The sequence below is a fragment of the Trichosurus vulpecula genome, chromosome 4 (assembly GCF_011100635.1).
Source record: "Trichosurus vulpecula isolate mTriVul1 chromosome 4, mTriVul1.pri, whole genome shotgun sequence".
Classification (NCBI taxonomy): Eukaryota; Metazoa; Chordata; class Mammalia; order Diprotodontia; family Phalangeridae; genus Trichosurus; species Trichosurus vulpecula.
In genome coordinates this window covers 35985701-36010390 of record NC_050576.1, presented here as the reverse complement: position 1 = coordinate 36010390, position 24690 = coordinate 35985701, and the positions used below count along the sequence as shown (strand labels likewise).

Below are 24690 nucleotides of genomic sequence, written 5' to 3'. Positions count from 1 at the left end.
CTCCCCACCCCCACCCCCGCCCCACATACACACACAAATCTAGAACTCTATGTTCCTCTGATAGGTTTTAGCAGGTCACGTGGTTTCAAGGAAGATGATTTTGGCAGCTCCGAGGAGGATGTGGGTGTGTGGGTGACTGAAAGCAATAAAAACCAATGATGTAGACATAATACCCAGGGAGGGGCTGGACCAAGGGCTGGAGCCCTGGCAAGCTAGCTGATTCGAGCGCTCAGTCAGCCTTTCCTACCCTAGGCTCACAGCCTGATTGGCAGAAAAGGCTTTCAGTCTCGATTCTTAAGAAATGAAAATTTTAAACGGAAGTAAAACTACCTGGTGACACTAAGTTGGGAACCAGATCAGACCTTCCTGGTTCCCCAAAGGCCAGACTGACCAGCTACGAAGCGCTTTAGGTAAGAAGGAGGAGAAGTAAGGGTGAACCAGGTTACCTGCCCAAGGGGCCGGGAGTGGAGACTGAGGGGCAGAGTGTGCCGGGCCTCCCTGAGGAGGGAGAGGGAGAGGGAGAGACTGAGACCACAGCCAGGCTTCCAGGGCTCTCGGTCAGACCTGCATTTTAGAAAAATCACTTTGGTGGCCGAGTGGAGGATGGCCTGGAGTCGGGAGACCCACACACACAGACCACGGGCTATTACCATAGCCTAGAAGTGGGGTGATGACGGGCACCTGCACTAGGGTGGGGCAGGGTGGGAGGAGAGAAGGGAGGAAGGGACAGTGCCTCAGATGACAGCCCATCTCTTTGGAGGCTGTTATCCACAATCTCACCTGGCCCTAGCCGAGTTACTTAAGAGCAGTCTTGGCAATGAGGTCACAAACCCGGCATAGAGGCATAAGATAACAGTGATAGGGAACCTTAGTTATCCAGACACCCACTGAAGCTCTCAGGTTGAACTTATCCATGTGCCTCCAGGAGCCTTTCATCTTTCAGAAGGTGACAGAGCCAACAAAGGGGAATACCGTTGTGATCTGATTCTCAGTAATGATCTAATTCTCAGTAACGGGGAAGGGAAGTCTGGATGCTGTCTGACCTGCACAACAGGTCTGGAGAGAGCAGATTGCAAAAGGGTCAGAGAAAGGATAGGTAGGAAACTATGGAGTGGACTTCCCAAGGAAAGGCAGCCCAGCCGGGATGGGAGACTCCTGAAATAATCAAATTCTGAAGAAACAAAGAGAAACAATTCAAATGAGGAGGAAAATTGAGTTTTGTCTGAAAAGGCCAATGTGTGGCTGCAGAGGGAACTCACTAACCAATTTAGGCTTTTAAAAGAAATGTATAGTAGATGGAAATAAAGCCAGGTAACAAAAGATGAATGAGTGAATGAAAAAATAAATGAATGAACAAATAGATGGATGGATAGATGAATGAACTAATGAATGGGAAAAATGAATGGATGGATGGATAAAGGAATCAATGAACAAATGAAAAGGCATTGATTTTATATATACATATATATGTATAATATGTGCAGAGAACTGTGCTAAGTGATGAGTGTGCTAACAAAAAAGCAAGACTGTCCCTGTTCTCAAGGAGCTCCCATTATAATTGAAGGTGAGGAGACACACACAGACACACATACACACATACACACAAACAGACAGACAGAAACACACACACACACAGTTTCAGCTTCAAGTCCAGTGGAAAGTCCCCATGGTCCTTAGGGCTCAGTAAAGGGCATCTTTAGCATCTTCTTCTGTCTTACTTCCTTTGGTAAAACCACAATCATTTCTGATGCTGAATTACTGTTTGACAGCATAAAGAACATTCTTCTGAGGGTTTTCAGTTACTGTGGCTGCTGAGAAGCTGGGGATCTACAGCACCTACAGAGACCATTCTTATCTCTACAAGGGCTGCTTCCCTGGACAATGGCTGGGGGTGGGAGTAAGCTGGGTTGGAAACAGGGCGATCCAAGGAGTACTGCTGTTCCCAGAGCTCTCGGGTACAGGGACCAGGGCTATTTACATCAGGATCTGAGTGGTTTAGGATTATCCGGAATATGCCTCCTGTCTTACCTTCAGGGTACCTTCAGCTAGGCTGCCTTTTCTGCCTAGTTGGCAGTTGGTCAACCATTGGTATCATTGTTGGTGGGGATAGCAGATCTCTTTTTCACAGTGGGAGTTGCTCCCCTGGATAATGACTTGGGGGTTAGTGGTCTGAAGCAGTCAACACTGCTGTTTTGGGGGTTTGCCCATGAGAAGCAGTTGGTCAGTGACAAATTACTTTTCTAGTTTTTAGACATTTCCCTGGAGTTTTGTTCCCAGAAAGTATAATAAGCCAAGAGAGAGAAAACCCAACTTCCACTCTTTGGGAAAATATCTCCTCCATGAAACTAGATCCTAGTAAGCCCCTTATGGGAGGAATGGAATACTAGGTCACCAGTCACACTTATAATTGCATCAGTCATCGCAGATGAGGCCAAAAGAAGGGGAAAGAAATCTAAGCAGCCCCTGCCCTGCTCAAACTCAGCGTTTTTGACCCCTTCCTGGTTCTGGGTCCTCGGTCTTCTTCTAAAGAGGAAGGATGCTCCAGCTGCCCTGAGAGACCCTCTATACATTCTCCCACACACTCTCTGACTTCTCTCTGCAGAATATCAGATCTAGAGAGGAAGATGGTTGAGGACACCCTTCTCGAGACCTTTAAAAAAAACAAATTGGAAATATCCGAGGCAGTAACTACCCCTTCTCCTTTCCTGGAGATGCTTCGAGACCACTCTCTTATCTCTGAGCAAATGTACCATGTGAGTACTCTCCATCACCTCATTCATGGCACTCTCCAATACTGCATCAAGCTTACATATTCAATCAATCCATTAAAGTTTATTAAGTACCTACTATGTGTCAAGCACTATGAGAAGTGCTAGGAGTAGGTGGAATTACGAAGAATGAAATAATTTTTACTTGGAAAAAAATCCCTACTTGACATTCTGATGGGGGAGAAAAGAAGTGTATATAAAACTATAGGTAATAGAAATAGCCCAAGTGGATAAATATAAATACATACCAGGCAGTTTGGGAGGGAGGGCACTGGCAGTTGGCAGGGTGTAAGGAGAAGCTTCATGAAAGAGGTTGTGCCTGGAACCTGCAATCAACTCCTCTCTCTCACCCTCTCCCTCTCTTCCCTCCCCCTTTAATCCTCTCCCCCTCTCTCTTTCTATCTAAATCTGTCTCTCTGTCCCCCATCTCTCCTGAACCATTGCACTTGGCTCCTAGTTGATTTTCCTGCCCCTCTGACTGTATGAACAAAGTAAACTTGGAACTATGGGGAGGGAAGGCAGGAGTCTCTGGTTATAATTGCTACAGTGAGGGGTCCCTGCATAACAGTACAAGCCAGCATTTGCAGAACACTGAGGGTTTGCCCAGCACTTTCCTTATGTTGCTTTAGTTGAGCCTTCCAATAGTCCTGGAAGGTAGCAGCTATTATTATCCCCTTTTTATGGATGAGGCAATTGTGGCTTTGAAAGATGAAGTGACTTGCCCAGGGTCACACAGCTCATGAGGGTTTGAAACAGGATTAGAGTGAGTCCAAGGCTCTTTCCACTACCCTAAGCTGTAGTGGGAGGGGAATCCAGGTAAAAGAGGGGTCGCAGGAAAAGATCTCCAGGGCTTCCCAAACACCACTGGCTTGAGGGAGAGGAGGAGGGAAGAGTCCAAAATGATCCCAAGCATGGAAGCTGGGGATGGTCTCAAGATTCTCCAGCATGGTGGGAAGTCTCTTTTTGGAACCACAGAATCATCTGATGGAAACTCTCTCTTGTCAATAATTTTTAGCACGCTCAGAAGGAGTACGAAAAATTGGTCCCTGTGTATCAGGGGTCCCTATGTACATATGACATCCTCATGGAGCTGGAGAAGAAATTCAGCACCAAGGTCCTGGCAGTCTTGTTCCACCCCACCAACCTGCAGGAGTACCCTCCATTAGCCCAAATCCAAAAGCACTTCAAAGATGGTAAGGGGAACCTAGAGCTGTTGGGAGGTGGGGCTCCTATGGGTACAGGGAGACAGGAGGAGACATCTTCTACTGTCTTCCACTGGCATTCCCAAGGCATAGAGGATTGGGTTTGGCTTTCCTGGAGGACCTCTACCCAGGGGTTGTCCTTTCTTATTGGTACAAGGAGAGGTGCCTGCTCCTGTCTCTCACTGGCATTTCCAGGGCTGGTAAAGTCTGGCTGCTCTGGGGGACTCTCACCTACCACACCAAGGAGCTGTCCCATCTCATGGTTGCAGGCCCCTGAGGGGCTCCATCCATAGCTGCCCTAGACAGGAGGCTCTGAAAAAGCTGAAAAAGATGTGGAGTCAGGGATGCGTGTGTCCCTGTGTATCTGCATCCTTCTCTGACTGAAGCTTTCTTTTGCTGTCTAGTCCCTCTAGATGAATCAGCAGCAGAAGCTAGTGTGGAGTGTCCTGTCCAGAGAGGCAGCCTTGAGGAGAAGGCATCAGTGGTCAGCACCCCTCCAAGCTCTGTCCAAGGTACTTTAGCTTTTATGAGCCCTCCGGCCTCTGCTCAGGCCTCTCTTACACAAATCCTTCTCGTGTTACCCACTCCTCTCCTCTGTCTTCTCACCCTCTTGTGCCCAGGTTTCACTTTTGCCCCTCATGCCACATCATACCTTCCTCCAATCACCTAGGCACATTGGCTGTGTCAGGTCCCTGAGGGCAGTCTCTTTGGTTTTTCATCTTTGTAATCATCACAATATCACAGGAAGTAAAATGGATAATTTTGATTCCATGAAATTAAAACATTTTCTGCACAAGCAAAATCAATGCAGCCAAAATTAGAAGGAAAGCAAGAAACAGGGAAATTTTTTATAGCAAGTTTCTCTGATAAAAGTCACATTTCTCAAATATATAGGGAACTGAGTGAAATTTATAAAAACAAGAGCCATTTCCCAGTTGATCAAAGGTTAAGGGATATGAACAGGCAGTTCTCAGAAGAAATCAAAGCTGTCAATAGTTATATGTAATAACTGCAACATAAATAATAACACCTTACATTTTTGTGGTGCTTTAATGTTTGAAGAGGGCTTAAAAATATTGTTTCATCTGAGCCAGAACAAATGAGGAAACTGCAGAAACTTAGAGATGTGAAATGTGAATTGACTTGGCAGGTTCACATAGCAAGGATGCTTCTGACATAGGTGTCCTGATTCTGAAGAGAATTTCTTCAGAGGTCAGCTTGTTCTTGTGATGGGGGAAGATATTTTTTTTACTGGGGCCCACTCATGTGTAATTGCTAGGCAATTTTGGTAGGTAATTGCTAGGTGCTTGGGCTTGGGAGAAAACTGTCAGGGATAGTGTTTTGAAGCTAGGGAGAAATGTGATCTTAAAATTGGGGTCCAAGCACCCCATCAGTACTACGGAAAGACAGGCACACTATGTGTTTCTGGTAGAGTGCTGAATTAGTCCAACTATTCTGGGAAGCAATTTGGGATTATGTAAAGAAAATGGCTAAAATGCCTATGCCTGCTGATTCAGAGATCCTAGCAGTAGGAAATTCTATGATTCCATGCCCTATAGAGATTAAAAGAAAGTCCTCATAGTAATAATGAAGAGATACAAACCAAGTAGAGGCCCACTGATTCTGGAATGTCTAAAAAAATATTGTGGTACAAGAACATATTGTAATATTACTGTTCAACAAGAAACAATGAATTTAAAGAGTTCAGAGAAGCCTAGAAAGACATATATAAACTGATGCAGAAAGAAGTAAACACAACCAAAAAACAACAAACCAAATGACTGCAATGATGTTAGCATGAAGAATAACAAATTGGATTCCATATAATTTATAATGACCAAGCTTAGTCTCACGAAACATGAGAGAAAAAAGCATCTCATTTCCTTTCTTGAAGAGGTGGGGGATTACGGGTATGGAACATATACTGCATATATGGTCATATCAAATGATGTGTTAGTTAATTTTGGTAAATTGCTTTTTCCCCCTCTTTCTTTTTTATTCTTTGTTACATGAAGTATGTCTTTGGTAAGTGAGGGAGGAGAGAAATATTCAGGTCATAAAGGTAATGTGGAAAGAAAAGATATTAATAAAAAAATTTTCAAAGAAAAAAAACACAGAGAACAAATACAGCTTCAATAAATACAGGTCATGTCAAACTAATGTATTTTTCTCTTTTAATATAGTTACTGAATTGAGAGTTCCAAAGAAAGCCATAGATGAGTTTTAGCTCTATTTTAGCAGTTCTTGATAAAATTTCTCACAGTTTTTGTTTTTCCTTTTTAAAAAATATGTTATTTATGTCTTTGGTTTGTACCATATGGTTACTTGTAGAAATAAGACTCTCCAAAAATGGCTTCCCTTTTAACATCAAGGTATTAGGGAGGGACTTGGAGTCAATGAATCTTGGTTCAAATCCTAACTCTTGTCACTTACTGTCTTAGGGCAATTCAGGTAACCCAAGCTCTTTTCATCTATGAAATGAGAGGTTTGGACTAGATGGCCTCTAAGGTTCCTTCCAGCTCTAAATCAATCAATCAATAAACATTTATTAAGGGCCTACTATGTGCCAAATACTAAGTATACAAAAGGAGCCAAAAGACAGTCCTTACTCTAAGGAGCTTACAATCTAAAGGGAGAGACAATATGTAAACAAATATATACTAAGTAAGCTATATACAGGATAAATAGGAAATAATTAGCAGAGGGAAAACACTAGAATTTAGGGAGGTTGGGGAAGGTTTCCTGTGGACGGTGGTATTTTAGTTGGGACTTAAAGGAAGCCAGGGAGGGCATTAGGTTGAATCAAAGGAGGGAGAGAGTTCCAGGGATGGAGGAGAGCCTAGAGCCAAGAAATGGAGTATCTTCTTCATGGGCCAGCTAGGAGGCTAGTGTCACTGATTCAAAGAGTACACGTCTGTGATTCTATGAAAACCAGTTTAAAAAAAAAACAGAAAAATTACACAATATAGTGACAGCATCTGACAATCCATTGTAATGTTCTGCTTTCATAATCCCCATCTCTTGGCCAAGTGGATTGCCTATCTTAATGAAGTTATATTGTCTAGGACTAAAAAGGTAACATCTTCAAGGTCATTCAAAGAAACCATGGCTGCATAAATTCCCTTTTTCCCAACGTGCTGTCTAAGGTTGAACTCACCTTCCCCTGGGCTCTGTATGTACCTGTGGAAGAGTGTGCGTCGTAGACTTTAGGGGAGGCGCATTTTGCACCAAATATATCACCACAGTATAAACTTATTTCTAAAAGCTATTGGATCCAGCTAATTGGTATCAATTGATAATCCTGGGAGGAAGCACATTGGTGGTATAGTATAAGATTAGGCCTATGGTTGTGAGACCACCACCATTACAGTCTCTCCTTAAGGAAAGCTGTAGCTTATAGAATCTATGCATGGAAGCCATTGTGATAAGACTGGGTGTGAGGGCCATGGTAACAATTTTCTCTTAAGAAAGGCTGTAAGCTTATAGAATCTAGACATGGATAAATACTGACGATAATAGTTTAAAGGTTAGCACAGCTGTAGGCTCACCAACCATCAGTTTGTCTTGCCTCCCTGCATCTGTGAACCCCTCAAGTTCCTGGCGTGCCCTGAACCTTGACATGCAAATCAGTCAGCTTCAGGCAGCCACCAAAATTAAGACTGAAGTATTGTACTCTCAGGAGGCCACTTTGGAGCACATCTCTCCTCTGGATCCATGTCTCTATGGTCCCCACCACTGCACTGCCCTTATGTGAGCTTCGCTCTGTCTGAGTAGCACACTGGGTCCCTTTCTCTCTCTCCCCTTCTTCCCATCCCCCTCTCCTACTCTTCCCTATCATTTGCCAATAGAACTTAACAACTGATCCCCACTGTTACTATATGTTGCTCTTGGCATCCAAATCCGGTAAGGGATTTTCCTCCCCAGTGTCTCTAGATGGCCCACAGCCTTTCCTTAGATCTAAACTAGGTCTCTGAATGAGGGACTTTATCTATTGAGAACCATACCTACACCGGGGTAGTCTGACACTCTGTGCCCCATCACTGAAAACAAGGATCAATAGGAAAGACCTATGTCCTCCTGGGAGGGACTCTCTTATGGCAGAGAACTGTCACAAAACATGGGAACTCATGAGCTATATAGCATTAAAAACCTGAAATGCCACCAACCTCTCAAGCTGCCCCTAAAATCCAGAGAGGAGGCACTGCCACCATCTCTGGGGCCCTGAGTTGCCAGTGAGAGTGGGGGGTTGGGAGAAGAGCTGCACAGAATGTGTCTTACTATCTTACAAATCTTGAGAGCCGTAAGGGACCTCAGAAGCCATCTGATCCAATGGATCCATTTTGAAGATGTCAAAACTGAGGCCCAGAGCGGCTAAAGGGCTTTCCCAAGGTTGTCCGGCACTAAGAAGCAAAGCTGGAATCGGAAGCCAAGATGTGGGACTCTTAATCCCTTTCCACCATGTCACACTGTGACTATTGTATTGCAATGGGGTGAAAGTGAAGAGAAGCACAGTATGGTTGGGTATATTAGAGTTCTCCAAATTTGAAAGCTCCAGTGGGTAATGGAATAAATTGTCTCTTCCGCTGACCTTTAAAATTGTTTTAAGTATTTTTTCCCAATGACATATAAAAACAATTTTAACATCTTTTTTTAAATTTTGAGCTTAAAATTCTCTCCCCCTGCCTCCCCTCCCCTCCTTGAAATGTCAAGCAATTTGGTATAAATTTGATCTGATTTGGGCCCAGCCACCTCTTGAGGTCTGGGATTCTGGGGTAGGGTTTAAAGGGGTAATTTGGCTCCTTTTAACCACCTAGTTCTAGGGAGTTTTGTTTGGGGGGTTTCTGAAGAAAGGGGGCCCAGAATGGCCCTAACTGACCTCTTGATGCTCACTTCACCTTTTCAGATGTCAGTAATAACAACAAACCCTCTACAATTGGGAGAAGAAGGAAGCGTGGAGTCCCACATAGAGTCCACTGGGTTAGGAAGAGAGGTAAGCTGCACTCTGAGCCTGGTCTTTCCACGTTAGCCTTGCTGGGAGCTGTATTAGGAGGGCAGAGTTTATAATCTCAAAGAGGATCATATATATATCTGAAAGGTTTGGAACCACTGGATATAAGAAACTCCCAAAGTAGGAGGCAGAAGAATCAAAGCATATATTTAGGCTCCACAGTAACCAACCCATGAACCAGCATCCCCATTTTGATATATTGATCAAAAGCTTCCAGGCCCAATAAGTACGCCTCGCAAGAGTAACCAGGAGGCCACAGAGAAGCATGATGGTGTACAGCAAAATCATATACATGCTTCCCCTCTATGGTAAAAAGATTACCCACTGGCCTCAAGTCCTTGTTCAACTTCCTCCCATAGGTCAGCTCTGCTACTGGCAGCTCCTGCTTCAGCTTCAGCTGAGGCTATAGCTGTAGTAGCCTCTGGCTCCAACGGAAGCTGTTTTTAACCATCCGGCTTCTGTGGGGGTGTAAGGTATGCCGGGGAAAGCACAGGTTCTTTCGATCAGCTTAAGCAAGGGAAGCAAGGTGAAGGGGCCGACAAGCTTACTCCAGTTCAACATACAAACAGCATTCAGTTCAGGGGAAAAAGCCAAACTAGTCAAGGGCACTTGTTGACTAAGTGCTAAGGAGCCCATTTTTGGTTACCAACACACTTCTCCACCCCTTGTTCTAGGATACATCTAATCAGCCATGTATCCTAGAACATACATTGTGATCCAATTACAAAGGAAACTAAAACATATCATTCATTATAAAGCAAAACATATCATTTGGTGACATTCCTAAATATTGGTTTGTGATTCAAATGTGATCCACCCCTAGGTCCCAGCAAGATAATCTCTTCAATCAATCATCCCAAAAATAATTATTAATAATTCAAATGTCCACCCCTAGATCCTTGTATCCATTACATAGGATCAATATCTTAACAATAAAACAACATAGCAAGGATAACACAAAATAAGTACATAGAACACTATCATCATTCCCACCCCCCTCGAACGATTGGGGCTCAAAATCTTGGAGTAAGGGGTGAAGGTCTCATTTTCCATAGCTTCTTCTAGCTGAAGAGTGCCCTTCTTGCCCACAAGAGTGAGGGGGCTTTGAACTCTTCTTACCAGATTGTCTCCAGCTTACCAATGTCTCGCACTGTGAGCACAGCATGACTCAGAATCAAGGGGTTAAACAAGGCTCTGTTGGGGTCCCTTGTCTGTAGCAATCAAGGGGAGAAGAGCAGTTTCACAATCAATGGGTGAGATGCAACCCCGAGGATCGAGGGTTCTGGCACTCCCATGCTCTCTTCCCTTCGCTGTCCTTCACAGTACCAGCCTCAGAACCCCATGACATCTTGCACTGCTCCAGACTTCTGTTGTTTCCTTGTGTCCACCCTCAGCTGCTACTTCATACCCTCTTCTGGGAATGATGCTTAAAAATCCAACTGGCCCCCTGTGGCTTCTTGACCTCGTCCATGGAGCCGTTTCTGCTTAGGGTGCCTTTCACAGCCAATTCCTTAGAAAAGGTTACCTATACACATTGTCTCCTCTTCCTTTCCTGCCCATTGATTCTCAGCCTCTTCCAGTCTGACTTCCCCACCTTCCACTCAGCTGAAAGAGCCCTCTCCAAAGCCACTGATGATCTCTGTGTTGCTAAGGACAAGGGTCTTTTCTCAGTGCCTGTGCCAGGAGTGGGGAATCTACGGCCTCGAGGTCACGTATGGCCTTCTGGGTCCTCGAGTTTGTCCTTTTGGCTGAGTCCAAGTCGTTTTATTAAGGGGCTTTGTTCTGTGAAGTTTGGATTCAGTCAAAGGGCCGCACTTGAGGACCTAGAAGGCCACAGGTTCCACCCCCCTGACCTATGCTCTTTGACACCTCTGCAGCTTTTAAAACTGTCAGTCACCTGCTCCTTTAAATTCTTCTGTCCTCCATTGACTTTTGTGTCCTTTCTTGGCTCTCATCTACCTGTCTGAACAATCCTTCTCAGCATCCTCCTCCTCGTTTTTATCTATGACCTGCCTCCATTCGGTCTTTGCTTAGCTACCCCTACTAGAATCCCTGGCTTCCTCCAAGGCTCATCACAGGTGATCCTAAAGGAATCCTCTCTTGACCTCCATCTTCCCCCCACACCCACACCCACCCCTACCTCTAAATAATTTTGTATTTATTAGTATCCATCTTGTATTTCCTTCTTGTGTCTACATTGAACATCTCACCCCACCCTTCTCAATGCAGGCTGGGACTGTTAAGCTTCTGTGCTCAATGGCTACCACACAGTAGGTACTTAAGAAACATGTGCTTTTTGTTCAAGTGGATTGAATCCTGCATAGTGTCTACTGTTTGTCCCAGACTGACAAGAGGCTACCATGGCTCCCCTCATCCAGGAGCCTCTTGTTCCCATTACAGACCATCCTCTCAACCTCTCAACAACCACTCAGTTGTTCCTAGAGTCTGCAGCCATATTCCTGGAGCATGGAAGGTGCCCATCCCCTTCACAGGAGGAAGCCCTTGGAGGGATACCCTCTGTTGGTCCCCCTCCGATAGGCTCAGATCCCATTGCTTAGGCCCAAAGGTTCAAGGGTCCTCTTCCTTCTCTGTGCAATGGGGGCACCTTTCCCAGACCAGGCTTCCTCTCTGCCTTTTTGAGTCTTTTTTCTCCTCCCATTCTTCCAAGAAGCCCTTTCCTTGGAGCCTCCATCTTGGAAAACCTGGAGCGGACAACTCCAGTAACCCTGTCCTAGCCTTTGTTTCTTTTTTTATTAGTTAATTAATTTATTTTTAGTTTTCAACATTATATCACCAATGTGGTACCCACAGTGGCTGCTATAAATACCCAGGAGAATTCCCAAGTTTGAATTGCAAGATAGAACAGATTCTCTTCATGGAAGATGAAACCAGAACATTTGTTCCAACACCAGAAAACCAAATCCATCATAGCCACAAAGAAATCCATACACATTATCAATGCAAGGGGCACTGCCACCCCCAAGCCTTCCCTCCTTCAGGCTAGCTCCTCTGCCTGTGTCATCTCTCTTCCAGCTCTGACTCACTCCAACTTCCTGCTCCACCCATTTAGCAAGCTCCTCCCACCACAAGCTCATGTGACTCAGACTTATGTGTCTCAGGCAGGTCATATGGGCCTATTAATGGATGGGAAAGATCTTCTCATTGCCATTAACAATATAAACATTTACTTCCATAAATTTTAAATTTTCTCTCCCTCCCTCACCAAGATGGCAGGCAATCTGATACAAGCTCTACATATACACTCCCACTAAACACTTTCACATCAGTCATGTTGTACAGAAGAATTACAACAAATGGGAGAAACCATGAGGAAAAAAAAAACAAACAAAGTGAAGAAATAATATGCTTTGCTCTGCATTCAGACTCCATATTTCTTTCTCTGGATGTGGATAGATAGTATTTTCCATCATGAGTCTTTTGGAACTGTCTTAGATCATTGCATTGCTGAGAAGAGCTAAGTCTATTAAGGTCAGTTCTTACATAATGTAGCTGTTACTGTGTACAATGTTCTCCTGGTTCTGCTCACTTCACTCTGTATCAGTTCATATAAATCTTTCCAGGTTTTTCTGAAGTCTGTCTGCTTATCTTACAGCACAACAGTATTCCATAACATTCATATACCACAACTTGTTCAGCCATTCCTCAATTGAAGGGCATCCCCTCAATTTCCAGTTCTTGGCCACAACAAAGAAAGCTGCTATAGATATTTTTGTACATGTGGGTTCTTTTCCCATTTTTATGATCTCTTTGGGATACAGCCCTAGAAGTGGTATTGCTGGGTCAAAGGGTATGCACATTTTTATAGCCCTTTGGTCAAGGTTCCAAATTGCGTTCTGAATGGTTGGATCAGCTCACAGCTCCACCAACAATGAATTAGTGTTCCAACTATCCCATATCTTCTCCAACATTTATCATTTTACTGTTTTGTTATGTTAGCCAATCTGATAGGTGTGATGTCGTACCTCAGAGTTGTTTTGATTTGCATCTCTCTAATCAATAGTGATTTAGAGCATTTTTTCATATGACTATAGATAGCTTTAATTTCTTCCTCTGAAAACTTCCTGTTCATATCCTTTGACCATTTATCAATTGGGGAATGACCTGTATTCTTGTAAATTTGAATCAGTTCTCTACATATTTTAGAAATGAGGCCTTTATCAGAGACACTGGTTGTAAAAATTCTTTCCCAGTTTTCTGCTTCTCTCCTAATCTTGGTTGCATTGGCTTTGTTTGTATAAAACTTTTCAATGTAATGTAATCAAAATTATCCATTTTGCATTTCATAATGTTCTGTATCTCTTGTTTGGTCTTGAATTCCTCCATTCTCCATAAATCTGACAGATAATCTGTTCCTTCCTCCCCTAATTTCTTTATAGTATCAGCCTTTATATCTAAATTGTGCATGCATATGGACTTTATTTTGGCATATGGTCTGTGCCCAGTATCTGCTATACTATTTTCCAATTTTCTCAGCAGTTTTTGTCAAATAGTGAGATCTTACTCCAGAAGCTAGAATCTTTGGGTTTATCAAACAGTAGATTGCTATAATCATTGACTACTGTGTCTTGTGTACCTAACCTATTCCACTGATCTACCCCTTTATTTCTTAGCCAGTACCAAGTAGTTTTGATGACTGCTGCTTTATAATACAATTTAAGATCTGGTATGACTAGGCCACCTTTTCTAACCTTTCTTTTTTCATTAATTTCCTTGATATTCTGGACCTTTTGTTCTTCCAGATGAATTTTGATATGATTTTTTCTAGCTCTATATTTTTTTGGTAGTTTGATTGGTATGGCACTGAATAGGTAAATTAATTTAGATAGAATTGTCTTAGCCTTTGTTTCTTACACACCGGGGTCACTTGGCACCAAAAGAAACACAAAAAATGCACTCAGCAGCTGCCTGAAACCTGGTCCTTAAGACAATCAGAGTATTTCAGCAGAGAGTGAGAGATAGAGACAGAGAGAAAGAGTCAGAGACAGAGAGAGATGGAGGCAGAGACAGAGAGAGTCAGAGACAGACAGAAAGAGATAGAGACAGAGAGAAAGAGTCAGAGACAGAGAGAAACAGAGAGACAAAGACACAGAGTCAGAGACAGAGACACACAGAGAGAGTCAGAGACAGAGGCAGAGAGAGAGATAGAGATAAAGTGACAGGGAGAGAGTTCAGAAGCCCTGAAGAAGACTCTGGCTGTAACTTGCCAAAAAAGTGGCCATTCAGCTTCTGTTTGAAGGCCTTTTCTGAGGAGGAGCCCACCCCCTCCAAGGCCAGCCTGTTCCCCTGTTAGAGAACTCTCATTGTGAGGAAGTCCTTCCTGATTTCCCATCTGTAACTTGCCCCCCACTTCCTTGTTTTCCTTTTTCTTCCCTCTGAGACCAATGAGAGTATGATCAATGACTGGTCCATATGACAGTTCTTCAAAGTTGGAAAATAGCTCTCATAGCGCCCCCCCCCCTCACTCCCCACATGCCTATTTCTTTGACTGATCTTCATAGGATGGCCCATTCCACACCTGCTCACAGTGGGAGGAAGAGTCCTCCAATTTAACCCCACCGCTCTCTGGTCCTCTGATCCCTTTCCCCTAATGTGTAGTTTAAACACCCTATGAGTCTTTAAAGGCTCCCTTCCCTTCCCTCACCACCCTCAGCTCCTGTCTTGCACTGGCTCTTCACAGGAACAATGTTCATGGCAGGCCTTGCCAACCTTCTGAATCCATCCATTCACTGTCTCTTACTTGTTATCCCATCAGCGTATTCAGCCTGGAGCTCATTTGGCCCTGATTTCAGCCACACAGGAGGCTGTCTGGGTGGGGAGACATGAGGCCCACCCTATTGTCAAAGTGGCCAGAGACATCCTCTCTTTCAGCCCTGATACCCACCATTCCCAGGAAGTAGACTGAGTCACCACTGTGGTCTCAAGAACAGCAGAGAGGTTAGAGGGGGCTAGGTGGTGCAATGGATAGAGTGCTGGGCCTGCTATCAGGAAGACCTGAGTTCAAATTTGATTGCACACACTTATGACTGTGTGACCCTGGGTAAGTCACTTGACTTCTGTCTGCCTTAGTTTCTTCAACTACAAAATGGGGATAATAATAGCATCCACCTCCCGGGGTTGTTGTAAGTATCAAAGAGATAATATTTGTAAAGTGCCTGGCATATAGTAGGCGCTTAATAAATGCTTGTTCCCCTTTCTGAGAAAACTTAAAAATTAACCATAGGGAATTATTTTCATGAAACCATGGAACCACAAGATTTAGAGCTGGCAGAGGTAGTGACTTGTCCAACGCCAGGTCAGAAATAGCAGCAGCAGAACTCAAGAAAGATCCCATGCTCTTTCCATCACACCTTGCTTCCTTCCTCGAACCCAAGGCTTGGGACTCTAAGCCCCCTGTTCATTTCTCTGGGCCACCTGACTTCTGACACCCTGATAAATTTGCACTTAGTCTGGGGAGGGTTTTGCTGGGAAGGCTGCAGCTAACATGGGTTCAGAGCTGGAAGACACTTAGTGACCATTGAGTCTAAGCCCCTGGTTTTCCAGAGGAATAGACTGAGTCCCAGGAATATTCAGTGACTTGCCCATAGTCATTCAGTAGTAGCAGAGATAGGATGAGGATGATGCGGGTGACGAGGATGAGGAGGAGGAGGAGGAGGATAGCTAGTATTTATATAGTGCTTTGAAGTTTCCAAAACACTTTACAAATAATATCCCATTTGATCTAAGGAGCAACACTAGGAGGCAGGGGCTATATTATTATTTCTATTTTACAAATGAGGAAACAGAGGCAGACAGACATTCATTGACTTGTGCAGGGTCACACAACTGATAAGTGTTTGAAACAGGATGTAAACTCCACGAACACAGGCCCCTCTGCCTCCAGAGTCCCAGGGCTCTGCCTGCTTCTCCCCGCTGCCCCCTCAAAGGTGAGCATCTCTACCATGCTTTGAGGTCTCAGCTGACCCTCACAAGGACCCGGGGAGGGAGGCATTGCTACTCTGCTGCTCCTGAGTAAGTTGTCATGGCCCCATAGGCAGTGAGCCTCAAAGGCAGGGCTTGGATCTCTGTGTCCCTTACCTCCAAGGCTAGCACTGTTTCCTTACACTACTCTGGAGCCCTGGTGATGTTTGGGCAGGGCACAAGGTGGGTGGGAGAAAGGTCAAATCAAATTGTTCATTTCTTTTCCAGTTTTCAGAAAAGCCAACAAAGGTCCCAAGGTGAATTTCCATCTCCCTGAGCTTCCTGTCACCTGTGGTGAGGCAAAGGGGACTTTACACAAGAAAAAAATGGAGAAAGGTGAGCCTGAGGTCCTCTGGCTCTTGGGAGAGTCAGGCCCAGAGGGATTGATGGTGGAATGAGTGAAAGGATGAATAGAGGGATGGATAGAGGGATGGTTGGAGGGGTGAAGAGAAGGATGGACAGAAATGTCAATGGAAGGGTAGATGAAAAAATGGACAGAAGGGTGAATGGAGGGATAGGTGTGTGAGGAATGATTAAAACTTTTGTTTCCACAGAAATTATGTGATATATAACTTATGAAATCTAGGGGATCCATACATGCCAGAAAGTCTTTTGACTTGCAACAAATGCAGGAAAATAAATTGATTGTAGAAGATATTATCAACATAGATTAGTACTAGATTATCTTCTAGCAGAAGAAGAGGGAAATTGAGTGACATAATGGAGGAATTTGTTTCCATAACTTTAGAATAACAACCAGCAGAATGGGAGACATAACAAAGGGGTCATGTTTCACACAAAAGATAACAGCAAAGCAATGATCCAACTGGTTTTATCTTGTTTTGAGGTTAGAAGTCAGCTAAGTAGCGTAAAAGTTAAGTCTTGATTGGAATGCTCATGCGTAATAAGCTTATGAATACTAACTTCTCCTCCTCTGGGAGGACTAAAGCTTCTTTTTAATGGTCATACAAGACATGTAGTGGGGAAGGGGAACACGTCAAGGGGAACTATGTAGTAGGTGTATTGGAAAGCTGTACACCCTGTATTACCTAGCCAGTCGGGAGACAAGGGAGGAATATTGCTGTCAGGAATAGGTTTTTAAGGCTTACTTTTGTTTCTGGAGGGTGTGTCTATCCAGCTAGACACCCATGAGTGCAGTCCAGTAATAAAATTCTTTGTCTTTTATCTTCACCCCTCCTGAGCCTCAATGAGTTATTTCTCACAGGTGGAAGGATGGACAGAGGGGTGTATGGAGGGGTGGATAGAGGGATATATGAAGGGTTCAAGTAGTCATTAGCCCAAGAAGTCTTGTTCTTTGAGGTCAGAGGACCTCCCTGACCTTTTCTCAATGAGCTTGGAAGTCCAACAAGTGTTCATCAAGTACCTACTGTGAGGACAACCTGTGCTAAGGTTGAGGGTAGTTAACAGGATTAGAAAAAAAAACAGTCTCTGCCCTTTAGGAGCTTACAATCTTATGGGGGGGGCACATAGACACATAGAACCCCAGACACTTAATAGCCATAAATAGGGCCCAGACCTTTGATTTCCTGGTGGAGGAAATTCCTTCTACCAGTGCAGGTCACCACCTTCTCTGCAACTTACAGTCTTAAAGATTTGCCTTTTTATTATTTGGTCATTTCAGTTGTGTACCACTCTATGTGACCCATTTTGGAATTTTCTTGGCAAAGATATTTGAGTAGTTTGCCATTTCCTTCTCCAGCTCATTTTACACAAGAGGAAACTGAGGCAAACAGGGTTAAGTGACTCACCCAGGGTCATACAACTAGTAAGAGTCTGAGGCCAAATTTGTCTTCCTAACTCCAGGCTTGGCTCTCTCTATCGTCTGTGCCACCTGGCTGCCCAAAGATTTGCCTAGAGCAGCAGTTCTCAGACTTTTTGGTCTTAGACCCCTTTACACTCTTAAGAATTATTGGAAGAGTTTTTATTTATGTGGGTTATACCTATTATTTAATATATTTGTCAGTTGTTGTGGAATTAATGTAAAGAGAATTCATAATAAGTCGTTAAAAACTAAGGAGTTTGGAGAAGCTGTACTCAGGTCAAGGGTACCCCTGCAGCAACCAGCCAGTCAGTCCACAAGCATTTAAGTGCCTACTATGTGCCAAGCACTGAGCAAAGCTGGGGATACAAAGAAAGGCTACAGAACAAAACTAAAACAGTCCCCATTTTGGAGGAGCTGAAAGCCTAAGAGGGAAGACAACTTGGGAAGGACTCTGTCCAGACAAGCTACAGGCAGGATACCTTGGGAGTAATCAACAGAAGCCTCACCTTACTTGGTTTACTTGGGTGGGGTATGGGGATGGGAGGGTGGTTGGGAGGTCTAAAGTATCTGGCTGGGTTGCTCCTCCAATAGAAATTCATGGAGTCTCTCTCTCTCTCTCTCCTCTGTCTCTCTTTCTCTCTCTCCTCTCTCTGCCTCCCTCTCTCTGTCTCTGTGTTTGTGTGTGTGTGTGTGTGTGTGTGTCTGTCTGTCTGTCTGTCTGTCTCTGTCTCTGTCTCTGTCTCTCTCTCTTCCTGTCTCTGTCTCTGTCTCTCTCTCTCTCTGTTTGTCTCTCCCCACCTCTGTCTGTCTGTCTCTCTGTCTCTCTCTGTCTCTGTCTCTCTGTCTCTCTCTCCTTCCAACCCCCGACCCCTGCCCCCCAAATCTAGGCTCCTGGGAGAAGTGCATCGAGATGGCAGATGGGAAGTGGCTCACCCTAAGGGAGTTTGAAATCGAAGGCGGCCGCAAACTTGCCAAGAACTGGAAGAAGAGCATCTATAGTGGCTGCTACACGCTACACAACCTCATCGAGGTAAGGCCTTGAGCACCCTGTCCCTGGCCGCACCTAGAGCTGACCGTGCTCCCCCGAAGTCCAAAGCTGCATAGGGATTCCCCGCCTGGCCCCTTGGATGGCCAAGGCTGCCGCTGCCTCTCCTGGTCTCACACACCTGCCAACAGACACCCAATGAACTCCCCTCACCCTCTCACGCACGCAAACACCCCCATTCACACTCACACACATTCACACACTCACACTGGGCACAAATAGTCCAACCAAACCCTCTTTGGGAGAAGTCGTGGCTGCTGGCCTGGTGTCCCTGCCCAGCACTCAGGTTGCCCATTGGTTGCAAGGCAGCCATGTTGGGCGCTTGACCTCTGGCAGTTGGGAACTTACTGTGTAGTCCATTGAGCTCCCACTGATTTCTGGGGCTCTTTCGAGGTATCTGCAAGAGTCCAGTTCGACTCTCAGTGTGAATTGTTTTCTTGTCTCAGAATGTGTTTCTCTGTCCCTAACTTGGTGTCTGTCTCTTTGTCTCTCTCCCTCCTTGCCTCCCCACTGGCCTGCTGCCTGCCTTCCCCACCCCACCCCCATCTTCTCACATTTCTCTCTGTTGGTCCGGTCCATTTTCTGTTACCTGCCCTTGCTTCCATCTTTTGCATATCTTTCTAAAATCTGAGTTGGTGAGTGCCCTTGCCTCTCTATCAGTCTCTTCAAACAAGCTTCAATTTTCCCCCTCAGTAGAATTGTTTCTTTGTGACTTTGGAATTTATTCTTGAGAGTTTTCCGTCCTTCCTGGACTAGCTTTCCCTGTACAATTTTAGACCATGGGATCGTACCTATCTTCCACTCCTAATCTCACCATTGACTTAGAGCGAGTAAACATGAAATCATCATTTGCTCATTACCAGTTTTCAGGCCTTTCTTAACCTTGTTAAATTTCTGATGGAGGTTTGGTCAATTTATTGCGATGAGTATATTGAATTTTAGGAACAGCTAGAAGGCACTCTGGATTAGAACTCTGAGCCCAGTCAGGAAGATCTGAGTTCAAATCCAGCCTCAGACACTTGCTAACTGTTTGACTCTGGACAAGTCACTTAACTCCTATTGGCTTCAGTTCTTATGGCTAAAGTACAAACTTCATCTTGATAGTTAATATCATCACACAATCTGGCTTCAGCCTGCCTTTCCAGATTGATTTCACATTACTCCCTGTCATGCACTTATGCTCTGTCCAAACTGGTCTTGCTCTTGCCATTACATGACACTTCATCTTCCACAGTTACAAAGGCTGTCTCCCTGATGCTCCCTCTCCTCTCTTCTACCTTTATCTTGGAATCCCTAGCCATCATGGATCAGCCCAAGTACTACCTCCCATACAAGGTCTTTCCTGATCACTCTGGTTTTTCATAGCACCCTCCTCTGCCCCATCCCAACATTACTTGGCATATTTTTAGTATTTAGTTTATATATGTATACATACTGTTTCCTCCAAAAAAAATCTAATTTCCTTGAGGGCAGGAACTATGAAGCTTTGTCTTTGGATCCCTAGCACTTTTCACATAGGGATACAGCAGGCATTTAATAAATGCTTGTTGAAATGAGTCAAGTCGTATTGTCATAGTCCAGATGAGGTAATCAAAACCTTTCTTATGGTGGTGTCAGTGAGTGTGAAGGAAAGGATGGTAGAGACATTGTGAAGGACCATCCACAGGACTCCCCAGTCACCTTTAGGTGGGAGGTTATGGAAAGTGAAGCACATGGGCTGCCTCTGAGGCTCAGATCCTGAGTGAACAGAGGGTGGAGGTGTCCACCAAAGGAAGTGCAAAGTCAGAGCCAAGATGGTGGAGTAAAAGCAGGAACTTGTTTTATCTCTCCCGGAAAACTCTCCAAATACCTGTAAAAATGACTCTAAATAAATTCTGGAGCGGCAGAACCAACAAAGTGACAGAGCAAAACAAATTTCCAGCCCAGGATAACCTGGAATGTTGACAGGAAAGGTCTATTGCTCCGATCTGAGAGGAGAGCCATGGGACGTGCCCACACTGACAGGGCTGGAGCAGTCTTCAGGGGACTAAAACACTGGCAGTTGTGGTGGTTTCCAGATTTCTCAACCCACAAACCCCAAAGACAACTTAGAAGGTCAGTAGGATAGTTCTGTTGGACCTGGATAAGAGAGAAAAAGGTCGGGCCATAGACCTAAGGTGGCCTGGCAGCGACAGTGGCAGTGGCTGCTCCTGGAGTTCTCAGCCCACAGGTACTGCAGGATTGAGTGTCTGATCACAGGGGGATTGCAGGGACCTCTTTGCTGGCACTGAGGCAGCATTCTCTTGCTTGGTCTGTGCTTAGATCTGGGTCATGATCCTAGATGGTGGTCCTGGGGCTAGGAGGAGCACTGGCGTGGCAGAATTTGTGGCAGCAGTAAAGAGGGAGTGCTCCTAACAGTTCCAAGGCAGAAAGGAGTGCTTGTGGTCACTCACAGGTCAGAGCACAGACCAGGAGAGGAGTAAACACATCTCCTTTGATAATACAAACTTGGAAAAACTGAAAATTTACAAGTCCCTAGATAAATCTCTGAAAACAGCTGTGCAAAACCCCTGAAACTTGGGACAGTACAACCTCCACATTGAAAACAAACACCTCCCTTAACAAAGAGTTAAATAGTAAAGTAATTGTCTAGGAAAATGAGCAAACAGAGGGAATAAATCAGACTATAGAATCTTACTTTGGTCACAAGGAAGATCAAAACATACAACCAGAAGAAGACAACAAAGTCAAAGCTCCTACATTCAAAGACTCCAAGAAAAATATGAACTGGTCACAAGCAATGGAAGAGCTCAAAAAGGATTTTGAAAATGAAGTAAGAGAAGTAGAGGAAATTTGGGAAGAGAAATGACAGTGACATAAGAAAATCATTAAAATGAGTTAACTGCTTGCTAAAGGAGACCCCAAAATGCTGAGGAAAATAACACCTCAAAAATAGACTAACCCAAATGGCAAAAGACATCCAAAAAAGGAATGAGAAGAATGCCTTTAAAAAGCAGAATTGTCGGGGGCAGAGCCAAGATAGTGGCTGGAGAGCAGGGACTTGCCTAAAACTCTCCCCCAGGACCTTCCAAACACCTATAAAAATGGCTCTGAACAAATTCTAGAACTGGAGAACCCACAAAATAGCAGAGGGAAGCAGGGCTCCAGGACAGGAAAGCCGGGATGGTCACTGGGTAAGGTCTATCTCACGGAGCTGGGAGCAGAGCAGGGCCCAGCGTGAGCCATGTCCAGACCAACCAGACCAGGAGCCAGGCAGAACAGGCCCTAGCACCCTGAATCAGTGAGCTGTGGCAGTTACCAGACTTCTCAACCCACAAACACCAAGGACAACAGAGAAGGTAAGTGGGAAAAGTTGCTGGGACAGAGTGAAAGGAGTTCCCAGTTCAGCCACCAACCCAGGGGCAGCGGAGGTGGTGCAGCTCTGAGGACAAAAGTACAGCTCCAGTTGCTTCTGGCTCCAGGCCCACCTGGTGGGAGGAATTAAGTGGCAGATCTGAGTGGGAGAGCAGAGCCACCTTAGATCTGAGTCATGGTCCAGGTTGGCGGTTCTTGGGGGAGGAGTAGCACTGGTGTGGCAGAGCTGGCTGTGTAGAAATAGGTCTGAAAACAACAGTGCATCCCCTCAAGCTTGGGACAAAGTACTCTCTACTCTACAAGCAGTCATACCCCAACGAAAAACTCAAGGTTCAAGTAGTTGGCTTGGAGCATGGCCAGGCAGCAAAAATGGACTCAGATTCAGACTCAGCCTTTGGAATCTTTCTTTGATGACAAAGAAGACCAAAACATACAGCCAGAAGACGTCAACAAAGTCAAAGAGCCTACATCAAAAGCCTCCAAGAAAAACATGAACTGGTCTCAGGCCATGGAAGAGCTCAAAAAGGAGTTGGAAAAGCAAGTTAGAGAAGTAGAGGAAAAATTGGGAAGAGAAATGAGAGTGATGTGAGAAAACCATGAAAAACAAATCAATGACTTGCTAAAGGAGACCCAAAAAATACTGAAGAAAATAACACCTTAAAAAATAGACTAACTCAAATGGCAAAAGAGCTCCAAAAAGCCAATGAGGAGAAGAATGCCTTGAAAGGCAGAATTAGCCAAATGGAAAAGGAGGTCCAAAAGACCACTGAAGAAAATACTACCTTAAAAATTAGATTGGAGCAACTGGAAGCTAGTGACTTTATGAGAAATCAAGATATTATAAAACAGGACTAAAGGAATGAAAAAAAGGAAGACAACGTGAAATATCTCATTGGAAAAACCACTGGCCTGGAAAATAGATCCAGGAGGGATAATTTAAAAATTATTGGACTACCTGAAAGCCATGATCAAAAAAAGAGCCTAGACCTCATCTTTCAAGAAATTATCAAGGAGAACTGCCCTAATATTCTAGAGCTAGAGGGTAAAATGGAAATTGTAAGAATCCACCGATCACCTGAAAAAGATCCCAAAAGGAAAACTCCTAGGAATATTGTCGCTAAATTGCAGAGCTCCCAGATCAAGGAGAGAATACTGCAAGTAGCCAGAAATAAACAATTTGAGTATTGTGGAAACATAATCAGGATAACACAAGATCTAGCACCTTCTACATTAAGAGATTGAGGGGCTTGGAGTATGATATTCTGGAGGTCAATGGAGCTAGGATTAAAACCAAGAATCACCTACCCAACAAAACTGAGTATCATGCTCCAAGGCAAAATATGGATTTTCAATAAAATAGAGGACGTTCAAGCTCTCTCAGTGAAAAGACCAGAGCTGAATAGAAAATTTGACTTTCAAACACAAGAATCAAGAGAAGCATGAAAAGGTAAACAAGAAAGAGAAATCATAAGGGACTTACTAAAGTTGAACTGTTTTGTTTACATTCCTACATGGAAAGATGATGTGTATAATTCATGAGACCTCAATATTAGGGTACCTGAAGGGAATATACATACATACATACATACATACATACACACATACATACATACATATATATATACGTATATATATATACACATATATGTGTGTATATGTGTATATATATATGTGTATATATATATATATATGTATAGACAGAGGGCACAGGGTGAATTGAATATGAAGGGATGAAATCTAAAAAAATAAAATCAAATTAAGGGATGAGAGAGGAATATATTGAGAGAGGGAGAAAGGGAGAGACAGACTGGGGTAAATTATCTCACCTAAAAGTGGCAAGAAAAAGCAGTTCTGTTGGGAGGGGAGAGGGGGCAGGTGAGGAGGAATGAGTGAATCTTGCTCTCATCGGATTTGACCTGAGGAGGGAATAACATACACACTCAATTACCCCACAGGAAAAAAGGAGGAAGGAGATAAAAAAGGGGGCATGATAGAAGGAGGGCAGATAGGGGGAGGAGGTAATCAAAAACAAACACTTTAGAAAAGGGACAGGGTCAAGGGAGAAAATTGAATAAAAGGGGATAGGATAGGAAGGAGCAAAATATAGTTAGTCTTTCACAACATGAGTATTGTGGATGGGTTTTACATAATGATACACATGTGGCCTATGTTGAATTGCTTGCCTTCTTAGGGAGGGTGGGTGGGGAAGGAAGAGGGGAGAGAATTAGGAACTCAAAGTTTTAAAAGCAGATGTTCAAAAAAAAAGTTTTTGCATGCAACTAGGAAATAAGATATACAGGCAATGGGGCATAAAAATCTACCTTGCCCTTCAAGAAAGTAGGGAAAAGGGGATGGGGGGGAGTGGGGTGATGGAAGGGAAGGTTGATTGGGGAACGGGGCAATCAGAATATATGCCATCTTGGAGTGGGGAGGAGGGTAGAAATGGAGAGAAAATTTGTAATTCAAACTCTTGTGAAAATTAATTCTGAAAACTAAACATATTAAGTAAATAAATAATGATTTTTTAAAAAGCAGAATTGTCCAAATGGAAA

The 24690-nt window shown here is 44.1% G+C and overlaps 1 protein-coding gene across 3 annotated transcripts in view; it reads left to right on the top strand.

Moving 5' to 3' along the window:
- The first annotated feature begins 289 nt into the window (after positions 1–289).
- The window catches only part of LOC118845958 (nuclear body protein SP140-like protein), a 47818-nt gene continuing 23417 nt past the window's right edge, over positions 290–24690 (top strand). For 2 of the 3 annotated variants that reach the window (XM_036754062.1, XM_036754061.1), the window contains exons 1-7: positions 290–410; positions 2603–2753; positions 3784–3961; positions 4375–4482; positions 8874–8960; positions 16185–16292; positions 18627–18769. In XM_036754062.1, the coding sequence (XP_036609957.1) occupies positions 2625–2753; positions 3784–3961; positions 4375–4482; positions 8874–8960; positions 16185–16292; positions 18627–18769 (753 nt within the window). In that variant the 5' untranslated portion in view covers positions 290–410; positions 2603–2624. The remainder of the gene's footprint in view (positions 411–2602; positions 2754–3783; positions 3962–4374; positions 4483–8873; positions 8961–16184; positions 16293–18626; positions 18770–24690) is intronic. The other variant, XM_036754063.1, reaches the window with a different exon arrangement.